This window comes from Caloenas nicobarica, chromosome 5 (assembly GCF_036013445.1).
Source record: "Caloenas nicobarica isolate bCalNic1 chromosome 5, bCalNic1.hap1, whole genome shotgun sequence".
NCBI classification, from domain to species: domain Eukaryota; kingdom Metazoa; phylum Chordata; class Aves; order Columbiformes; family Columbidae; genus Caloenas; species Caloenas nicobarica.
In genome coordinates this window covers 10844284-10864483 of record NC_088249.1, presented here as the reverse complement: position 1 = coordinate 10864483, position 20200 = coordinate 10844284, and the positions used below count along the sequence as shown (strand labels likewise).

Below are 20200 nucleotides of genomic sequence, written 5' to 3'. Positions count from 1 at the left end.
AAAGGAAAGAGGCTTCCCTTAGGCCTTAGCTGTGATGCCTAATAATTCAATGAGAGAGGAGTTACGCCTGCCCTGCCCAGTGAATGCAGCACGCTTTGCTGTGGTACCTGGAGGATGCTCTGTGTGAGTTTCTGGCAAGGACATGAGAAGTCTTCACAAAGAACAGGCTAAACTGATCCCACTTTTCCCAAAGCAGAGGGCAGAGTGGATTAAGAACAGAAAGGAAAAAGCAGGTTCAGGAGGAAGCGTGGGGTCAGGGAAATAATGAAAAGGGGCAAGCAAGGCTTTTGCTTTGGCCACCATTGGTCTGAAACAATGTGGGTGACTGTCAAATTTCTGGAAGAGACAGACAATGATACATGGTAGCTTTAATGGAAAGTCTATAAACTCTTGTGCTGCTTGCGCTGGCTGTCTAACTTGTAATTCATGGCAGTTTAAGTCTCTGATGGTGCAGGTTGGAGCAAGCAGGTTCCCATGTCAAATTTTTCTCACTCAATTCAAGTGCTATTTAGTAAGTGCCTGATAATTCACTATGCATTAACTGCTGCTGCGTGTGCCGTGCATGCTCTGTGTGCTGAAGCATTTCGCTGCCTGCTGTGGGAACACAGTTAAGGTGCGAATGTTTCAGAATATGCCCAGTAACCCATCCCTTTAATTTCAGCCAGTCAACTGCATGTAGTGATAATGACCAAACTAGTGCAATATCTCACATTCACTTTTCCTTCTTATCAATTAGCTGAGTGCTTAATACTTACTATACATGAAGGGCTGTTGTGTAACCTATATTATAACAGCAATAAAAGTTACGGAGCTCATTATTATGTATGTAATTACTGCATGCATTATGGTCTGACTTACCATCACGGGTCACCTCAATCACATAGAGTCCTTCTTCTGAACCAATTGCTATTCTATCTCGATCTAAACCAGGAAGGAAAAAAAAGGTTATTAATTCAGCTATACTTAATCTTATCTTTAAAACAGACTGTTTGAACAACTAGAAAAATTCCTGGACAAACAGATTTTCAGCAGCAAATCAATTTTGCTTAAGCTCATGCAGTCTGTCAAAAGCATACCGTATATCCTATTGCAAAAACAACCTGTTAAACAGCTGAACAGTATTATTTACTCTGAGTGGATGAAGAAATTTGAATATCAGTGCAAGATTAACATTTCCCCCCCACTCCCAAATATTAAATTCCTGTGAAGGAATTCAGCTGAGGAATTTATTTCAAGGTGTCCGTGCTCTCATTACAGAAGCCTATCTAAAAGCTCCAACAACTCTCACACACTTTTAAAAGTTAAACCAAACATACCTACAATAGCAGCAGCTAAACTTGCTTTAATAAGAGGCAGTGTACTGTCATAGGCTTCTTGTGGAATATGCACAACCTGGTTTTTCAGTCTGTTTTTGTGCAGGATAGACTGCAGCCCTTCTAGGATTCCAACCCACTTTCTCTTCTCATTCTCATTTTCTGTCAGGATCAGCAGAGAACAAGATTTTGAAGGCAAACCTAAGAGAGAGGCTGTCACCTTTTAAAAGACAGAGAAAAAGCAATTAGTAAGAGCAATAAAAGTCCTTTTGTCAGTATTATATACTTCACAAAACTGTGAAAGCAAACTATACTTTTTCATAACAATGTGATCATGTACCTGAGTGGTATGCACACAACTAATATGGCCACAGTGCTTTGAAAAAACGCACGAGCCTCTGGTTTTGTTTAAAAATACTCAGTTTTCCTTAACCATTCTGAATCCTAAAATATGGGCAGGGAATGCTACATTCCTTTCCTACAATAATCAATATATGCCAGCACAAGGCTCCTTCCTGCTCTGAACTGGAATTTCAGCAGCATTCTGTGATTTGTCCTGATCCCTCCCCCAACCTTGGTAATAACTTATTGAAAATGCCACACGTGCTTTCCAAGTCAGATGCATTTAAACTCAACGGCATTGCTACAATCAGTTCTAGATTTTGATTTTGCTACTTAATTTTCAAAATATTTTTTTTGGGGGAAAAGCACATCATATCTGCATTAAAAGGTCTGGAGGGAAATATTTCGAGACCTCCATTCTCCCGCTTCCCCAGGTTAAAAGAAAATCACAATGGCTTCACTTAATTTTCAGGGAAATTGTCTCATAGATCTCAAAGCAGAACATATTCTGAATGGAAAAATGATCCGGGAACTCTGTGTTGGCCAAAGTATGCACTTACTAGTTCTGAATATTAGCGCTGTGGCCTATCTGAAGAGATTGTAGGAAATGAGAGATCATGGAATTTTGCTTTCAGCCACAAACAGGCCCCCAGCCAGTATTACCCCTCACAACAGACTCTTAGAATAACAACAGTTAAACAGAAAAAAGCAGGAAAGGTGCAAAAGTGCAAAACTGAAGCCTCTGACTATTCATACATGGAATAACACATCTTCAGCTTATATGCCTTGATAAGAAAATCACCATAAAGATGGATGATGTGGTTACACAACATACACTTCCTGAAAGAGTGAATTAAGCAAGAATATTCATCTTAAAGAAAAAAATAAACAACCAACCAAAACCACACAACCAAAACCACACAACTGAAAGTAAGCTTTGAACAACAGGATGCCAAAGACAGACTCCAGAAGTAAGGCGAAAGCGAAGAGCAGTAGGAGAAGAATGAAATAGTTTGCAACTGCTCATAGCTCATTATTCCTTTGTATCAAGCTTTGTTCTAAACTCTAGCTAAGCATTCATATTTTAAAGATGGATGGAGGCATAATGGATAATATTTCTATATTTGTAAAAAAAAACAAACCAGACTTCAGCTATGGTTTTCTCTTTGAAGTACCACCATGTATTACTCCTCAGTCTTTTGAAGGTGGCATCTTACATGCAATCAAATGCAGGAAAAAAACAGGAGAAGTTGGTTATAATTTACCCAGCATAATTCATCATACCAAAATCCGGCATTTTCTGTGAAACTCAAGGCTTCTTAACTCAAACTGCTAAGCAGTGGAAGGACTCCACTACAGATACTCTCACGCTATTATTAAAAATGTATTGATGGCAGCACTTAGACTGCAGTGTCTGGATGCCAGGACGGCCTGACATGCAGCTTTAAGGACTGGTTACCAAGGAGAGATGCTTGAGTTTGAGACATGTTCTTCCTCTTCTTGATTTCATGGAGGGAGGCGGGGTTAGAGCTGGGAATATTTTAGCGTCTGGCAGCATTCTGGTGTTGCTTTCTGCCAGTGGAAGATCCAAAAGAAACGAAAATCTGTCTTTGGTGGGCCATCAATATCATTACGTGTTACAAGAAAGAAGGACCACATTTTTACAAAGATGATGAAAAGTAACAGCTTTAACTGTTGTGTAGAAGCCACTCTATGTCATTATGTCAGCAGGATGCAAATCTAGAATTAAATGAAATGGAGAAAATAGACTGTCTCGCATCAGATATCACTGATTTCCAGTTTTAGGAATTCCTTCCTTTGAAGGACATAAAACTGAGAAAAGAGGTGGACTTTGGCAGCACCTTCTCTGGTCCCTGTCAACAGGGTATCGAAATAGATATACTCCCACACCAGGCTTCTAGTTAATTTATCAAATCTCTTTAGCATCTGGATCAAACCGTGGAGACATTTTGTCATGTCTATCCACACAAGTATTCTTACATGGGGACATCTGACAGAAGTTTTTTTCCTAGGTACCTTTTTAGTTAAAAACTGCAGGCAGAGATTAGAGAAGCAAGTCAAGCAGGCTAAACTGTATGGATGCCTTGTTCTTAAATGAATCAACCACCATTCTGCATAGCTCATTTTCTCTCCTTAGAAGCCCTTTCCCATAGTATTCCACATTCGCTCATTTGAGAAGAGAGCAGATAGATGGGAATAAAACAAAACATTTAGAAACAAGAGAAAAATGAAAGAAAAAGTAGTAGTAAACTAAAGGATGAAAATCCACTGCAGAAAACATTTCTACCAAAAAAAGCAAAGCCACAGAAGCATTCAAGCAGCCAAGACATTTCCTATGTAGAACTCTGAAGGACCAAATGATTGGGATCGCATGTGACTGTCGCCTCTTTGGCTTCCGTGTTCCACTGATTTGATTCTAAAAGACTGAGCATCAGGATGCTGAGAACAGTTTCTGTATTCAAATGCAAGGGATTATAGATACTGGCTACTAATGTACTCTTCTCTATATTTTAAAATTTCAGATTAAATATAATTCACATAACAACAGGAACCTTTGCTAGGTTTTAAAAACTAAATACAGCATTCAGATAGAACATATATCAAAGATAATATTAGAACTAAGCTAATTATTTTCTCTTAATTTTTTTCTACTATACTTAAATACAAAATTAAGGAAAGTGAAATTTCAAATGTATGTTTTTATACAAGCCAATACATGGCAAACTAGAATCAGTGAACACAACCCAGCTTCAGCCTGCTCTGATGTAACAGCATCAGTTCCTAAAGCAAGAGTCCTCCAAAACCAAGAAAGAAAACAGGATCTGCTAACACCAGCGGAAGGGGAGACAAAAATATACTTAATTATAATCAAGAAAATAAAAAAATAAGCCAAACTTTATACACAAGGAAGCAGCAAGATAAGGATAACTTCGTTCTTTACAGTTCAGCTGTAAGAAAAGTATTATATTGTTGTTCTACACATTTCAGTATCCCTTGTAAATTCTTATACTTCTGCATAACTTAATAAACATTAAATATGGATAACATATTTCACTACCAACACAAACTCTGGTATTTAACTTGTATTTTCTCTAAGAGTAAATCGGCAGCCATACCCTGAATATACAAGGGATGTCTTTACGAGTTGCGTGTATTACATCCGACGCCAGGACAGAGCTCACGCAAAAATCTTCATCTCTAGTGAGAAAGAAAGCAAGAGAATCACAGACATGCACACACTAACATTAATCAGCAAAATCTAACCCATATCACAACTGTTTCGATAGGCTGCAATCTCCTAACACCGCACAGAGGCCACAACTGCCATTGCCGCTTTGTTATGCTCTAAACGTCCTCGACTCAAACAACTCACAAGCTTTAGTTATGTTTCTACAGCATCCAGTACGTGTAACTCAGTCCACCTGAAGCTAAGTGGGGTGGCTTTCTGTAGTTTTGGTTTACCGACCACACCTATTCTACAATTAGCAGCAAGAATATTGCTCTTCCAGCCCAGCAGACACATTAGAAATGAATAATTCATACCTCAATGTGTAGCAAGAGAGGGGCCTTTGGAAAAAAAGAAAAATCACATAAAAAGCTCTTGGCAACATAATTATAGTCTGTGGGATTCAAATAAGGGTTTTCAAAACAGCTAGATTTTATTCTCTATTACAGTAAAATAAACAGACATCAGAACAACTTCTGCATTTCAGAGTGCTCCACCCCAGAGGGCTTGTCTACACAAGCCTTCTGAAACTGAATTTGACCAAGTTCATCACCATAATTGCCAATTTTAGTGTAAAGACGACACTAATGCCTGAAACTTGCCCATGCTAGAATTCATAGCTGTGGTGGTTAACGTCTATTAAAACATTGAAGAATCCTCAGAAGACAGACTCAAAGAGGCAGCTACAATAAGCAGATAAAGCATGGGACAGTTGGTATAATATCTGGCTGAGCTGCTCCAAGCAACGTACTGATGGGAACGCTGTCATTTGCAATACTCCCAATGCTTCTGCTCCCACTGCCAGCGTGTCAGAGAGAGCTGACAGTGATGGTTCTCAGAAAATACATGTGAGAACAGAGCACCAGTACTGGTGCAACCCCACGGTACTGCTGTCTGGAAAAAATATAAATCAAGGTACTTGTGAATGCAAGCTTTATGTTCAACAGAGACAGAAGGTGCTGTAACATTAAAAGGTATTATACTGTCCTGGTATTTCCATAAATCAAAATTAAAAAAACCCTTTTTGGTTACTCAGATCAATGTAAGTCTCAGGTCTTTTGTAGACATTGTTCGGTGGTTCAAATGGTTCACCAAGGAAAAATGACTCCTGTGAAAAGGCAGGGCCAGAGCCACTTGCACTGTAAATTAGTCAGTGCTTTTCTGCAGATTACTTCAGTTTTTCTGATGTTTCTGAAATTACTGGTTATGGGATGATCTGTGACTCAATGTTCAGTTCAGAGTGCAGGGAGGGGAAAAACCAATCTACCAAAGTCTATTTTTTTTCCATGTGTGCGCACGGAATTCTAGGAAGGAGGATGCTAATACTGTAAATATTAGTGACTGTAGTATAAATGACTATAAAGCCGCTAAAGTGACTTGTTGTTGAGCGAACTTGTTCAGCCTAAACTTAGCTGCAGTCTATATACAGAACACACAGGTCTTCTCAGACCAGAGCTCTCATGAGCTTCATGTTTCTTGTGTACTATAAATACATATTCCTGTTATGAAAATAATACAGAGGATTTCTACTCTGTCATAATAATACAAACCTGAGATCCAAGACTTGACTTGCAACAACTCCAGGCTGGGTGGATTTTCCTTCAGGCACATCATATAAGAACAGTTTACAGTCACAGACAACTGCGTAAGCCCTCTGCCATCCTTTCTTAACTCCTGTAGGCTTTGGGACCTGTGTAAAAATAACTGATTGCTTATTAAATGTAAGCACATGTAGTAGACACAGAAAGCAGGGACATTTAGAAGAGCTTATACTCAGATCAACGGAATTAGAACACGTTCTACTTGCCCTTCAAAATGGAGTGAAAATGTCAAGTAATCAAGAAATCATTTTTCCCTTAAGTTCAACCATTCCCTGTTACAGTTTAATAAATATATTAGCTAGTATTAGGACAAACAACGGGGCTTGTATATTCCAGAAATGCCAAAATGGTAGGACAGTTCACCTTTTATATTATGCTTACATCAACAATGACAGAAATTCTTCCTTAAAGCATGCTTTTCCCCCCCTGCTGCTTATGAACATCGTAGCTACTAATCCACTAACCTTTAGCTCTTGTAGTAAAACCAACCGTTTCTCCCACATCTAAAGCAACGAAGGTTAAATAAGTTACATAGATGGCACAAAAAGCCTTAAGGCTTTAGCACAATTTAGGAGATTTGTTTAAACATACTTAGAGATTCTAAGCTGCAAGGCTGTGAGGTTTAGTATTCTTCTCTTGTCCAAGAACAAAAGACTATTACCTTGACATAACCTTTATAGGCGGTTCCTATTCCTCTTTGCACATCTACTCCGAGAGGCCTTTTGGCTTGCTCAGGGGGTATGGGGCAGACCTGAGGTGCACTGTCCTTGCAGGAAACATGGCATGCAAATGAACACACTAAGTACAAAAGAGAAAATTCACAGTGAAATGCGTGTATGAGTCAGTCGTAACAGGAGATCAATGTAGTCTGCCCTTATGCTCAGCAAATTAATCGATCATACCGAAACTGGCAGTCAAATATTGCAACAGACCACTATGCTAACGGAGCGAACACACCTAGGTATTGTATGAGACTCTTCTAAGTCCTTTTATTTTCTCCTTTAAGCCTATTACTTCCATGAAGGGCAGGAACTGACTCCACATTTCAAGGTAACTTACGAAAGAACTTTCCAGAAGGAAAAGGAGTTGGTCAGTGTCATTGGTGTTAAGCTGCAACTAACCCCGTCACAGAAGAGAAAAAGTATTAATAAAGGAGGAATAAAAATAATACGGCAGTGATAGGAGACAAGATAAATATAGTAGTTTAATTTGATCCAAGTATGCAAGAATACTGCAAAGACAAAGTAAAACTAAACTGACAAAAAAATAGAAAGTGTTAAACTGTTAAACACCTGCAACAGACTTGAAAGCATAATAAAGTAGAAACCAGGGGACCAGGACTGAAATGCTGTGTGGTGAAAGGGGCATATATACACTTCAGAGTTCAAATAAGGAGCAAACAAGTATACTAATCATTGCATCCTTTCTTACCATTTATACCACTTTGTGCTGTACCAGCAAGGCACAGGGGTCTCTAGGTCTCTCATCTATAGAGCACTTCGCACAGAAGCCATACACAGAAAAAACCCAGAATATACAGCACTTCACATGGGACGTACTACAAGAACTGCGGAAAGAACTAACCATGTTATATTGAGGCATCTGACCCACAGGTTTATGGGCCACATCTTTCCACAGAGATTTTGCCTGGTTTGTCCCAGCTGCCCTGTTTGTACCAGCACCTTGGGAAGGTGGTGGGAGAGTGGCCTGGCACTGTCACCTGTCCTGTGCGTCCTCCTCACCATGCTCTCGGAAGTGGGCATCTGGCAGATACCTCATGCACATCTAGTCCCGTAATTATGAAGGGTCAGAAGATTCCAAAAAATCTGGAAACAGCCTGCCTCTGCCAGAGCCACGAACTGGGCTACAAACCTCCTCCTCCTCCTGAGGCCCGAGGGAGCAGCCAGCAGCGAGAGCAGCCCAGAGCAGCCTGCCTGGCTCATGCTCTGAGCTGCAGGCTGCTCCCAGGAGGGCAGGGGTACCAAAAAGTCATACATGCCAAGTGCTGTAGGTGTTCCCCAAGACCAGATAATAAATTCAGCTCTTTCAGGAAACTTCATGATTATTTGGGACTGTGCGTATCAAGGCACACCAGTTGCAGAATGGGGAAAATCCACAGGATATCACCAGTTCCACGGGCCTCTGGAACTGCAGCTGTATTTTACCTACTCTCCAGCATTACAAAGAGTAGAAATTGAGAAAAGCAAGTGATTAGGAGTAGAACATGGCAAAGGTTTGTTCTGCTGGAATCATCTCTATTCTTATGTCGATGTGATTCTATTTTTTTTCTGTAGCTATCAAGATCTGGAGTAGAAGAGGCAAACTGGAAAATTAATGATGCAGAGCTTAATCAAAATACATGAGAAAAAAAAAAAGAGCAAAATTGATAGCTACACTAAGGGAAAAAGACCATTTCAAACTTGCAGGAAGAGATGCAAAACTAGAGTTCAGAACTGTCAGCAGCAGGAGACAAAAGGCAGCCCCAGGGCAGGCGCTGGCAGAGCGATAGGTGCTCCTGGGGAAGAACCATCACCAGGAGATCTGCCAGGAAAAAAGCCCTGAAGGGCAAATGAGGCAATCTGAAAATGATACTGAAGGCGTCAGTGGAGAGGGCGTCACTAGCTAGAACTAAGCTGGGCACAGAAATACAATAAGGTTATTTATACTGTAGTGTCTCCAACAGAGTTGTGGACTACTTCCTGAGTTCATGTGTCTAATCAAGATACAGATAAGTTATGTGCAAAGAAAAATACCTCCACATAGTCAAACATGGAATTCAATAGTGACACATGGATTAGAAAAAGCATTTTAAATAAAACTAAAGGACAGCAAGACAGGCTACAGGCCAAAAAACCCCAAGCAAATCGTCCTCCCAGCCTATAGGGGTTTATGATCAAGATTGCACAAAATAGGCAGACTCAGATCCATGTTACCAGAGCATTCCCGGAGTCTTCTACACAACAGAAACAGAACAGTCCTGCCTTCCCTGCCTCCCCCTCAACTCACACTATTAACAGCACTAATGGTAGCAGAATTGATTAGCAATATGAAAAGAAACCATGAGGGTTTACATTAATTCTTTGACTTTGGAACTCTGATGATGATGCAAAAGAAAGGGGAACCATTCAGTGGTAGCCACCTCTCTCTTTCATTCCCTCTCCAAAGAAACGGTTGCCTTAAAATACATTAGTCTTTTGTGATGACTTTTTCAGGGACTTGCTGACAATATAAAAGGTTTAACTGACTCACCGTCACAGGCATAACCTTGTCGAACTAATCCCACCATAAGAGAGGTGCAATGACTACATTGCGTAGGGCTCGTGAATGACTTGATATTGAGCTGGTGAGCTTTAGGCTGAAAGATACATTCAGGACAAAAAATAACTTTTCACTTTCTGTACTTATGTAATGCAAGCGTCTCCCTTCACCACCCTCCAGATATCAGAGTGTACATTATGAAACCTGGGCTTCTTCCAAGTAAGTGCAGCTTGTAAAAGGTGCTGCAAGACAACAGTAACAGTTTCATTTCCAACTGCATAAGAGGGTCAAACCTAAACATATGACCAATTATTTGTTGTCATCCCTTCTGACAAATCAAAGCCCATCAACTTGCACTTGGAAACATTTCATTAAAAACACAGACCTAACAAACAAACACATGACAAACCCAAACAGGACAAGAACAAACATGGAGGGCATAATATATGCTATTTTTTCCTTTGTTCTTTACAATAAGGTTAGCATAGTCCCCCTACCTTTGGTACAGCTAGAGAAATGGATTGAATGGTGGGGGAAGGAGCAGCAGGCATCCTCTGAAGCCGAATTGGTTCCTGAATCACAAAAAACTGTAATTGAGCAAAATGAGGCTTCAAGAATTTGTTTCAAGATTGGAGTGGCAAAGCTTATTGTTTTCTGATTTTTTTTTTAATTCTAAAAATTTTAATCATCATAAACATTGCCATTCTGATTTAATAGAAACAGATTGTGTTTTAAAGCACTCACAGGAAAGCCTGCACACTAACAAACGAGCAGCAATACAAAAAACACGTGAAGATGAGGTACATCAACATACACAGAGCCAGCGAAAAGGTTTCATTTGCAATTGTCCTTAAAGCAGGTGCAATTAACACTGACACATTGCAAATAAGCAACATTCAATCCTGCTTCTTCATAACGAATGCTGCAATATGTATTCATCATGAACAAGACAGAGAGACTTTCTAGAGAATTACTCTTCAGGGTAAAATAAGGGCTCTCTTACTTCTTGTTGTTGCTCTGCAGTTACAACTGAAGTAGATGGAGAAACTTCGGACTTGGGACACTGTGTTTCCTGCTCACTAATAGAACTGGTCTGCAAAAGTGACAGCAAACATGTTAGATTAGATAGTACAGATCTGACGAAGTGTTCTCACATCAACAAAATGGAAACAAAGCCCAACGCTGATTCCAATACGCAGGACACATACATCTGACAACTCTCCGCTCTGGAAAAGCTGGAAGTACTGAAATGCAAACCCCTACAGTATGCAGCATAAATGCCGTAACAGCCTCTTTCTCCCAGTAAGGTTGTGTCTAATATCTTGCATGCACGTATGGAATGATGTTTGAGAAGCCTGGCAATCATCCATAAAATACCTTATTTCTCATGGTATTTCTCAGGGCAAAATAGCTTATTTCTCCTTACTACACTAGGGTTTTTCTAGCACACAGCAGCCAGCAAGTCTGTCAGAAGAAAAATTCTTGAAGTAGTACTACACAATCTTTTAAAAAGTTGTTTAAAGATATCTGGCCTTTGTCATTAAAAGAATAATGTCTACTTAATCACGTTGTCTTACATTTCACTAAAATTTAAGAGAATAGCATCCATTACAAGCCTTCTATTAATTTCACGCTTAAATTAGCAAATACTAATTGCCAGCACAAGGGGGAAGTATGCTACAATTCCAGAGCTAAAGAAGCTGGGTGTGGAAGTAGGATACTGCATCACTGTACTCTGCAGACATCATGAAAATCATGATTAACAAACATCAGATTAGACTTCACAGCAATGATGTAATTAGCACTAAAGGCAACAAGTAATGAATCACTCACTTCCCAGCCAGTTTAGACAGGAAGATGGCTCAAGCTCAGTTAGCTCACTAAATACATTCAGATATTTGTTATTTTTTTGTTTTGATTTGATTGGTAGGGATGGGCCGTTTAAGATCAAATTGTGCATTATGTAACATGAACTATTTAAAAACACTGTGTTTCAGCTTTAGCCATATAGATAGTGAAAATATAAAATAGTAAGCCTGTAAAGAGGTATTAAAACAAAACTAAACTAGCTCTATTTAGTGGATTAAGTTATAGAGAAGTTAAGGAAGCACAATATCTAGTTTTAGAAGGGCATTTTTACTATAAGAGGTCACGACAAAATAAGGAGACAAAACTACTAGCAAAAACTTACTTCTTCCCAAAAGGCTAGCAGAGAAGATGTAGACGAAGAAGAAACAGAATCCTTTGTTGTAACGGATATGAGGGATAAAAATGATCACTTATCACCCATAGGAAAACTTCAGATAGAATATTAGTAGGCTAGCTAAATAAAATGTTTTATATGGCCAAACGATATTTATTCAAACTAAATTAACCCAGAGCAGATGACATGGACTATCTTTAAAAGTGCACACGAAAAAAAATTGTTAATGAAAGTCATTAGGTACAGTATCAGCAATTTTAACGTAATTCATCAGAAAATGCCACCTGCATTTCCATAGTGACTACATATTTATTGCAGGACCTGTAGAACGGAATCTTGATTAGCTACGGGCTTGATATTCTACATGTCACTGTTTTAAGTATATCTGGTGCTTTTAAAAGCAATGTTTTAAAATATCAAGGTCAGTAGACAGAAATTATTATTCAGATAGTAGCACATGTCATGTTTCTTTCTCTTCCCTCCACCTCATCCATATTGCACATCTTGCTGCTTCAGCAAGAAAGCCAGCATGGACATTTTGTGAGCAGGAACAGCACATATACTAAGTATATGCAAATATCAGAGCATGTCCATAGACTTCCTTTTTAGCAACAGTGACAATTTGGGAAAAAAAAAAAAGAGACTACACATTTCAGATATAAAATCTAATCAGACTGATGAGGTTTTAACCTGAGCCCCTTTAACTCAGCTCCATAAATGTAACAGATTATTCTTTCCAGTTCAAGTTCTTGATTTTATTCTAAACTGTCTATATGTTTTGGAAAAAAAAAAAAAAAAGAAAAAAAAAGAAACAGAAAATCTTCAGGGATCAAGAGATCATGAAGTAAGGAAGTGTGATTCAATGTCGCATTTAACAGCTGCTTCCTCAGGGAATGCACAAACCTTTTCAAGTGAAATGTCCACTTGGAGCTGCGATTTGTATGATTAGTTTTCTAAGGATCAGAGGGTGTGTCATGATTAACTTATTACACCAAAATCGTGTGGGTCCTCTGATTCTCTTCCCAGTTCTTTCTACTCTAACCACTCCATTAAGATCTAGAGCCAACAATTTTACATATCTGTTTAAACACTCCTTGAACTGTGTGAATACTTTTCCTTGTATTAACCAGCATCTTCCAGCTGCAAAGTATTTAATCCCTTATTTGTAACAGGGTGTGCCACTCTTTCCAAGTATCCCTGAATATATATTATTTAGCCAAATGTTTGAGATTAACCTAAACAAAGAAGCCAGAATGGGAAATAATTCATGTGAACTTCTGGGAATATTTCCCAAGGGCGCCAGCTTCTCTACACAATGCCAAGCAATTTGACATTGACTGGGCATCGAATTCTGTGTCATGCTAATTTGGCTAATATGCCAGAGAGTGCCAAAATGCTACTTTTAAATAATAAAAATACAATTCAGTTATCACATTGTTATAGTTATTTTATGTAATAACTCACTCTGAAAGTCAGATCACGTGCAAGAGGAGAGGTGTTGAAATATTCAAAAATGGAATCTTGAAAGTCTGGAAGTTTGAGACCTAAAACCCAAAGCAGAACAGGCTTAGCTAAAAGGCAACATTGCAGGTACCATTAGAAATATCTTAAAACACAGTAACTTTAATTACCTGAATCTGTTCTGTATTTTTCTTCCAGTTTTTTCTTCAAACTTTCCATCTCTTCCAACAGTTCCCTATTTTTTGCTTCCGATTCCTTTAATTTACTAAAACAACACAATATGATCAAAATGCAATCTGAAATATCTCAGAGGCGGGAAAGCCAATGCACAAGTTTGTTCATTTCTGGTCTTACATCTCGGAGTTTTGGAAAATGATTTTTTTTTTTTTTTGAGTAGTGGTGGCTGTTTTTAAAATAATTTTTTAAGGCTAATTAATTTTATTTTTCCCCTGAATAGGCACCTCACTACTTGACTAGATAGTGAAAACTGTACTTGAGACTCCTGCTATCACTACAGATGTCTGCCAAAGAAAATTATTCTAATAGTAGTTTGGCTTTTAATTCCCAAGAATAAGTCTACTTTCCAGTTAGCCCAAGAAAAGGTATTGAATCTGCTTTGAATTGCCTTTGCCCCCCCTCGCCCCCGCCCCGGCACCCAAGATCTGTATCTTATCACCAAGCTACTCACAGCAGTGAAATGTTTACCTGAAGAAATTTTTACAGTTCTCATTTGACTACATAAGAAATGTGTAGCCTGTAGAACGGGATCTTTCTGGCAAAGTCCAACATCCCAGGCACAAGGGGCCATTTTAAGAAAAATGTTACTATTCTAATCAGTAGTTTAGAGCAGTACATTAAAACCCAAACAGAACCAAAGCCTTTTATTACCTTTCAAAAGATATGTTTGCATCTTTAACTTTTCGTAGCTCTTCTTGAACTAGTTGTTTGGCACGAATTTCTGCATCAAGGGCAGACTGTAACTCCAGCCGAGCTGACATATCCAACTTCTGGCTGCGTCGCACTTTCCAAAGTGGATCCTGTTGCAGTAAGTTACTGAATATTAATAAACTGTCTAAAGAGATTTCTTTTCTTGTTCAAAGACATAAATTATCTTTCACACTGGTTCAGAGAATGCTCTTTTAATTAGTTATCGACAGTATAGCTGCTGCACGGAAATCAGTCGACAGTCAGACTTTGTTACGCAAAAATTAAGTAATGAGCTATTTTTATACTGGTTAAACCCCTAGCACAATATGCTTGAAATGAAAATGCTGGATCATTGAGCATGGAAGTCGAACGGAGAGAACCCACTGAAAACGGCTCATTTTCAATGTCCAATCTAGCAAAGAATATAAAACTCACACAGTGATGTACTGGTCTTTTTCAAACATGAGAAAAAAGTAAATATTTCATGTAAAACATATTAATTTAAAACATATAGAGAGCGGCAAAAATGTGGAAAAAATGAAACGATCTGGGTCTTGAGATACCCAAGATACCTGTTTCCTAAACAACTCTTACACTTGCTAAGCAGCATACACTACACTTCAGCATACACAATGCAATTCTGCCCTACTACCCCCAAAAGTTAATTTCCCAAGCTTTTCCAAGCATTTTTCACTGTGGACTACATTTCTAATATTCCCTAATGGATACATCTCGAGTCGCACATGAACTGGCAAATAACAGTCATGAAAGTGAGAGGCAATTTTTAATGTTAAGAAATAATTGCCTTGGATCAGGTTCTCCTGAAATTACAAACCCAGATGTAACACAGAGAACAGACAGTGTTCTTTATTCTGGCAGTAGCTAAAAAGAAAATGCCAGCTGCATTTGATCCCATCTTTCTTCCTCTTAAACCTCTCAATATTATAAATCTCTTGATGATGGGCAAATGTAGGCAAATGTTAGCTCACAGGAAGTCATAACTTTCTCTTATTCTCTCCTATTCATAGGTTTGGAAGGGGTGAGTAACTTCTTATCTGAATAAACCAGCAGCAGATGGACTCTGTGCACGGCAGACACAGCTGCCTGGCAGTGCTGGGGACGTGGGGTTCCATGTCTATCTGCAAATGGCTCTCCCTTCCCCTGTGCAGGTATTGAGTACCTGGCAACGCAAAACAGTGTTTTTGTCTTTGAAACCGTACTCCTTCGTGAGAGCTCTTCTCTTTTGCAGATGTTTTTTGGGAATTCACATGACTGCTGTATAGGAAAATTATGGCATAAAGTTTCATTGTTCTTCGTGTAAACAGAGCTTCATGCTCTCAGTGTGTCACTGGTTTGCAACAATATCAACCAGCTAATACTTGTTCACAAGAGAAAACTTACTTTGTTATCTCACTGTAATGGTACTTAAAATCATTCACTTGCACCTAACGTGGTGAGGTACATTTCTGTACTCCCCTTTAATATTTAAATTACTATTTCTTCTCCCTGCTATACCGTTCAAATGAAGCAACAGCTTAGTACAAAGCAACTGCTCCCCATAATTATCAAATTCTGATCAGATTACCTAGATGAATTTCACAAGCAACAGATAAAAACTAGAAAGCAGAGCAGACCGTTTATTAGAAAAGAATTCTGGTGATGAACAGATAGCTGAAACTAAAAATGTAACTCCTTGCACATCCCCAGGACAGCCTGAATGCTTGCTATTTTCTTACCAGTGTTCGTGACCCCAGACTGGAACTTCTCAACGATTCTAGTTCTTCTGTCATCTTGGAAGCTAATGCTTGGAGATAGCCACGAGCATCCTTCTCGTCACTTACCCTGTTGTGCAATTACAAAAAGCTGTTACTCAACAGTTTCATGGCTTATAGCACCAAATACTGTACCACCAAATAATCAGAGTGTCTGCACTGGATTTAGGGACGTAACGGAAATGGACAGAGCAGGGAAAACTGCCAGCAATAGAAAACTGGTTTAGGTTTTTCTTTTATCTGATTCTCTTGATTGTGGCAGTTGCCAGGGAAACTGAAGTTTCCCTTCCGCCATCAGTGAGAGTTCTGTAGACATTCACTGTTATTGTATGGAACATGATCTGCATATTGCTTGCTCAATTTTTATAGGGGCTACCTTCAAGTCCTCCTTGTCTTGCATGCTGAAAATACTCGCACACAGCTTGCTAGAACAGCAGGTAACAGAGGAAAGAACTGACTGAATTAAGTCCAAGTGCTTATCTAGTACAGCTAGTGAGGTTCTATATGTTAATATGAACCTTTTAAATCATGACCATCTTCCTGAATGAATACATCAACATATTCCAAATTGAGTGATTTAATGATTGCTTTAGAGACTGAAGCAAGCTGACACCAAAACCCTCTCCTTTGTACTTAATGTGTCTGACAATTTCACTTGGCGCTACTACTCAGCAATACTAGAAAGCAGAAGAAAACCAGTTAACCAACACTGTGATGTACCATGCTGTTGTTGATCCCAGACACAGAGAAAGGGATTAGCTATACATAAAAAAGCGCCAGTGAATATCTCAAAAGTTGAAAGTGGCCATCTGGATCTCCTAACAGCACGTACCATTGAATAATTTCTGCAATCTGAGCTTCCCAGTGAGCAACAGACTCCTTCTTTGCTGCTAGGTCCTGGAGCTCATCTTCTAGCTGTCTGTTCTGTGCTGTTAATTTGTCCACAAAAGAGCAGAGCTGAAACAAAGGATTAATTTCACTTGTGACTTATGTCAGTTTCAGACTTTTTACACATGTGTATATCTACATATCTACAGAATCTGGACAAACAAGACCACCCTGGGCTATCTGGAAGTTCTAACACAGACCAAAGAACTGGAAGGGGTTGTTTTTTTGTGGAACTGGGGACCAGCTCCTGAGCATAGAAGAACACATTGTCAGTTCAAACAAAACAATCCAAAACCAAGGAAAAGTAAGTGTAAAGGTCATCCAGAGGAATGAGGTTGAACTGTAAGCCATCAGGAAGACAGGCAGTCTTTGTAAATGCTTCCCTCTCTGTGCAGTGTTCATGAAGAAATCAGAAGGTGGTGCAAATCAACCCCACAAAGAGCATTACTGAGATGCCAAAGTTACTATTTAGCCAGATCTGATATTAGTATGGTGAAACCTACATTTGTTTTATTCAGATAATGTCTGAACATTCACAGATCTGTTCTGATCAATGAGTAGACTACTGCAACATCAGTAACAAGGTCAGAATTATACTTGTACATATATATATGTTTCATAAAATAATTACCCTTTCATTTTCTGTTGTTAGCTTTTTGTTATCTTCCAAGAGCATTGATCTTTCACGCTCATATTTCTCTTTCATTGTTCCTACTGCTTCCTCCATTTCACTGTGCCTAAGGAGGACGACAAGAAATAGAGTGACATTGTAACATTGCTGAACCTGTACACCGGGATTTTCAAAAAGGAATAAACAGAGTTAAGGTGATGTACCATCCTTGACGCAACGCAATACAAACAAAAAAGAAATCCATACTTAAAGAATCATGCCCAAAAGCTTACCTCTCTCGCTTTGTTTTCTCTAATTTGTCCTTTAATATCATGATCTCTTTCTGCAGTGCAAGCTGGTGGCTCTCTGAATCATGTACTTCCTTTTTCACATTTTTTACTTCCAAAACATGTGATGCTTCTCGTCGGACCAGCTCCTCTTCATAAAATAAGATTTTCTTTTCCAGCTCAGACTTAATTTTGGAAAGCTCCTGTTGATGCTCTAGTGTGGCACCTGCTGCCCGGCCTCCCTGCTTCAGCTGCAGAAGAAGAGAAACCATCAGGAAAAGACTATGATCTTTATATTTTGGGAACATTATTTAAACTTGGAATTGTCAAATTGGTGGCACTTGGAAAAAAATGTATCTGGGCACTGAGAGATTTAAAAAGTGCCTGCCTCCAAGTATTAAGCCCCGTGACTCCTCTCATTACATGACTCTAATAAAGTGTTCAAACAGGTTGCAGAGATAATAAATTTGGACCGTATTGGTTTAGTATCTGCTTAGAATTAATAAACTGGAGATTTTCAAGACATTAGTGTCCAATGAGATATTAAAGCACTTCAAGAAAAAAAAAATCTGAACAGGTTAGGTCAGGCTTCTAGTTATGCTGTAGTTCCTAACCTCCCGTAGGTATTAACAGTTGAGTAAGAAAAACTATTGCAGCTCCTGTGTCATGAGTAAAAATTTGCCAAAAAACACGTAACCTTAAGAGCTTCCAGTTCATTTTCCAGTTGCTTGGAGAAGACCTCACTGTGCTCACGAAGTTTGCGTTCTTTTGATGCTTCTGCTACAACTTCTTCAAGTTGGGCTTCCAGCTGCAACAAGAGTAACTGTAAGACATTTCAACACAAGATAGTGCTATCTGTATCATTCATTTCCTTTCCTCCATACGGAGGAGCAGCAAGGTTTTCCTTATTTCTGTTTCACATTACACCACTATAACAACCATTTCAGAATGTAATAATTGCTTTGCCTTCATTGATTCAGGCATCCATATCACACAATAGAACAATTACTATATGAGTTTTTGTACTTATATGAAATATACCATGTGTATGTAGGGATAACTGCACAACTTTTATTAATGCTAAGAGAAGGAAATGCCACTAGGAAGTCATTGCAGCTGTGAAAGAACAAAGTCTGCCACATTTACAGGTCAGCTCCATGCCTCAGTATCTATTTAGGCAGCCTAAAAATCCCAACCTTCGAGCCAAATTACTGCGAAGTACTCCAAATATGAACACTGAACACTTTCACCTTGCAATTATAGAACAAAATAAGCTTGATCATCCATTTATTGAATTCAGAAAGCTTATCAGAAAGACACTTTAGTGGCAACTAAAGCAACTGTTGCAATTCAAGCAATAGTGGCACAATTTTAAAACCTTGCAGGAAGAGTAAGATTTGTTTTTCTGCATTCAAATGCAACTAGCAAAATTGTTTTTCAAAGGAACGTGTTTAGAATTGTTGGCCAAGATAATGAACTTCTAGACTATGTTCTGAATAGAAGATTGATACAACTGTTAGGAAAGGGAGAACAGAGGAATTTGTAAGAACAAAGACAGGAAGATTAGAAAGCCCTGCGTGGAAATATTTAACTGAACAAGGAACAACACTTGAATGTTTGCTGCACCCTGCTCTAGAGATGAGGTGACACAGCCCTGCACATCAAATATGGTGCACAGACACCTTTGCCGTTCCCAGTTAACTTCCACTTCTTATTCATGGATAAAAATCTCAGAAACTTCATCTCTTACTGCATCTTCATAGACTGCCTTTCAATTTCAAGTTTTCTAGCAATGTTTATAAAGCTCTTGAATTTCTCTTCTACACCTCACACACAGAACACATAAAATTTGATGACTTTTCAGTGATTAAAATACTCCAGGTTAACCACAACAGGTGTTTCTTATGCCCTCTTCTGGTTATCCACTTCATCTTATGTAAAACTATAAATTACCTAGAATACTAATTGGAAATTAACTTGCTTAAAGATATTACAGATTTTCTCTACAATTACTAACTACAGAGGAATGAAACCACCTATTTAGTCTGTATCATTATTCCTCCCTCCAGCTGAAGAAAAAAATTCAGTTGAAAAAAAAATGAGGTCAGAATACTCCATCCTTAAGGCACATGAAGACATTAAGCTTTCTAGGTTACAAGCTGACTTATGAGTCAGAGTCTACAGGAATCAAAACATAAGAACTGGGCATATAGCAAGAATAACTTCCTCCAGATTAAAATCAGCTTGAGTACAAACATAAAAGACGACTCAGTTTGTTTTCTGATATATCA

The 20200-nt window shown here is 38.7% G+C and overlaps 1 protein-coding gene across 12 annotated transcripts in view; it reads right to left on the bottom strand.

Annotated features, from left to right (window-relative positions):
- The window catches only part of CDC42BPB (CDC42 binding protein kinase beta), a 95634-nt gene that overhangs the window by 11013 nt on the left and 64421 nt on the right, over window positions 1-20200 (bottom strand). For 5 of the 12 annotated variants that reach the window (XM_065636939.1, XM_065636928.1, XM_065636929.1 and 2 more), the window contains exons 14-30: window positions 18607-18717; window positions 17916-18160; window positions 17644-17749; window positions 16957-17081; window positions 16089-16194; window positions 14314-14462; window positions 13596-13690; window positions 13429-13508; window positions 11953-12003; window positions 10765-10854; window positions 10259-10348; window positions 9753-9858; window positions 7165-7301; window positions 6453-6592; window positions 4793-4874; window positions 1317-1533; window positions 859-921 (exon numbers count right to left, since the gene is read on the bottom strand). In XM_065636939.1, the coding sequence (XP_065493011.1) occupies window positions 859-921; window positions 1317-1533; window positions 4793-4874; window positions 6453-6592; window positions 7165-7301; window positions 9753-9858; window positions 10259-10348; window positions 10765-10854; window positions 11953-12003; window positions 13429-13508; window positions 13596-13690; window positions 14314-14462; window positions 16089-16194; window positions 16957-17081; window positions 17644-17749; window positions 17916-18160; window positions 18607-18717 (1993 nt within the window). The remainder of the gene's footprint in view (window positions 1-858; window positions 922-1316; window positions 1534-4792; window positions 4875-6452; window positions 6593-7164; window positions 7302-9752; window positions 9859-10258; window positions 10349-10764; window positions 10855-11952; window positions 12004-13428; window positions 13509-13595; window positions 13691-14313; window positions 14463-16088; window positions 16195-16956; window positions 17082-17643; window positions 17750-17915; window positions 18161-18606; window positions 18718-20200) is intronic. The other 7 variants (XM_065636940.1, XM_065636931.1, XM_065636932.1 and 4 more) reach the window with 5 other exon arrangements.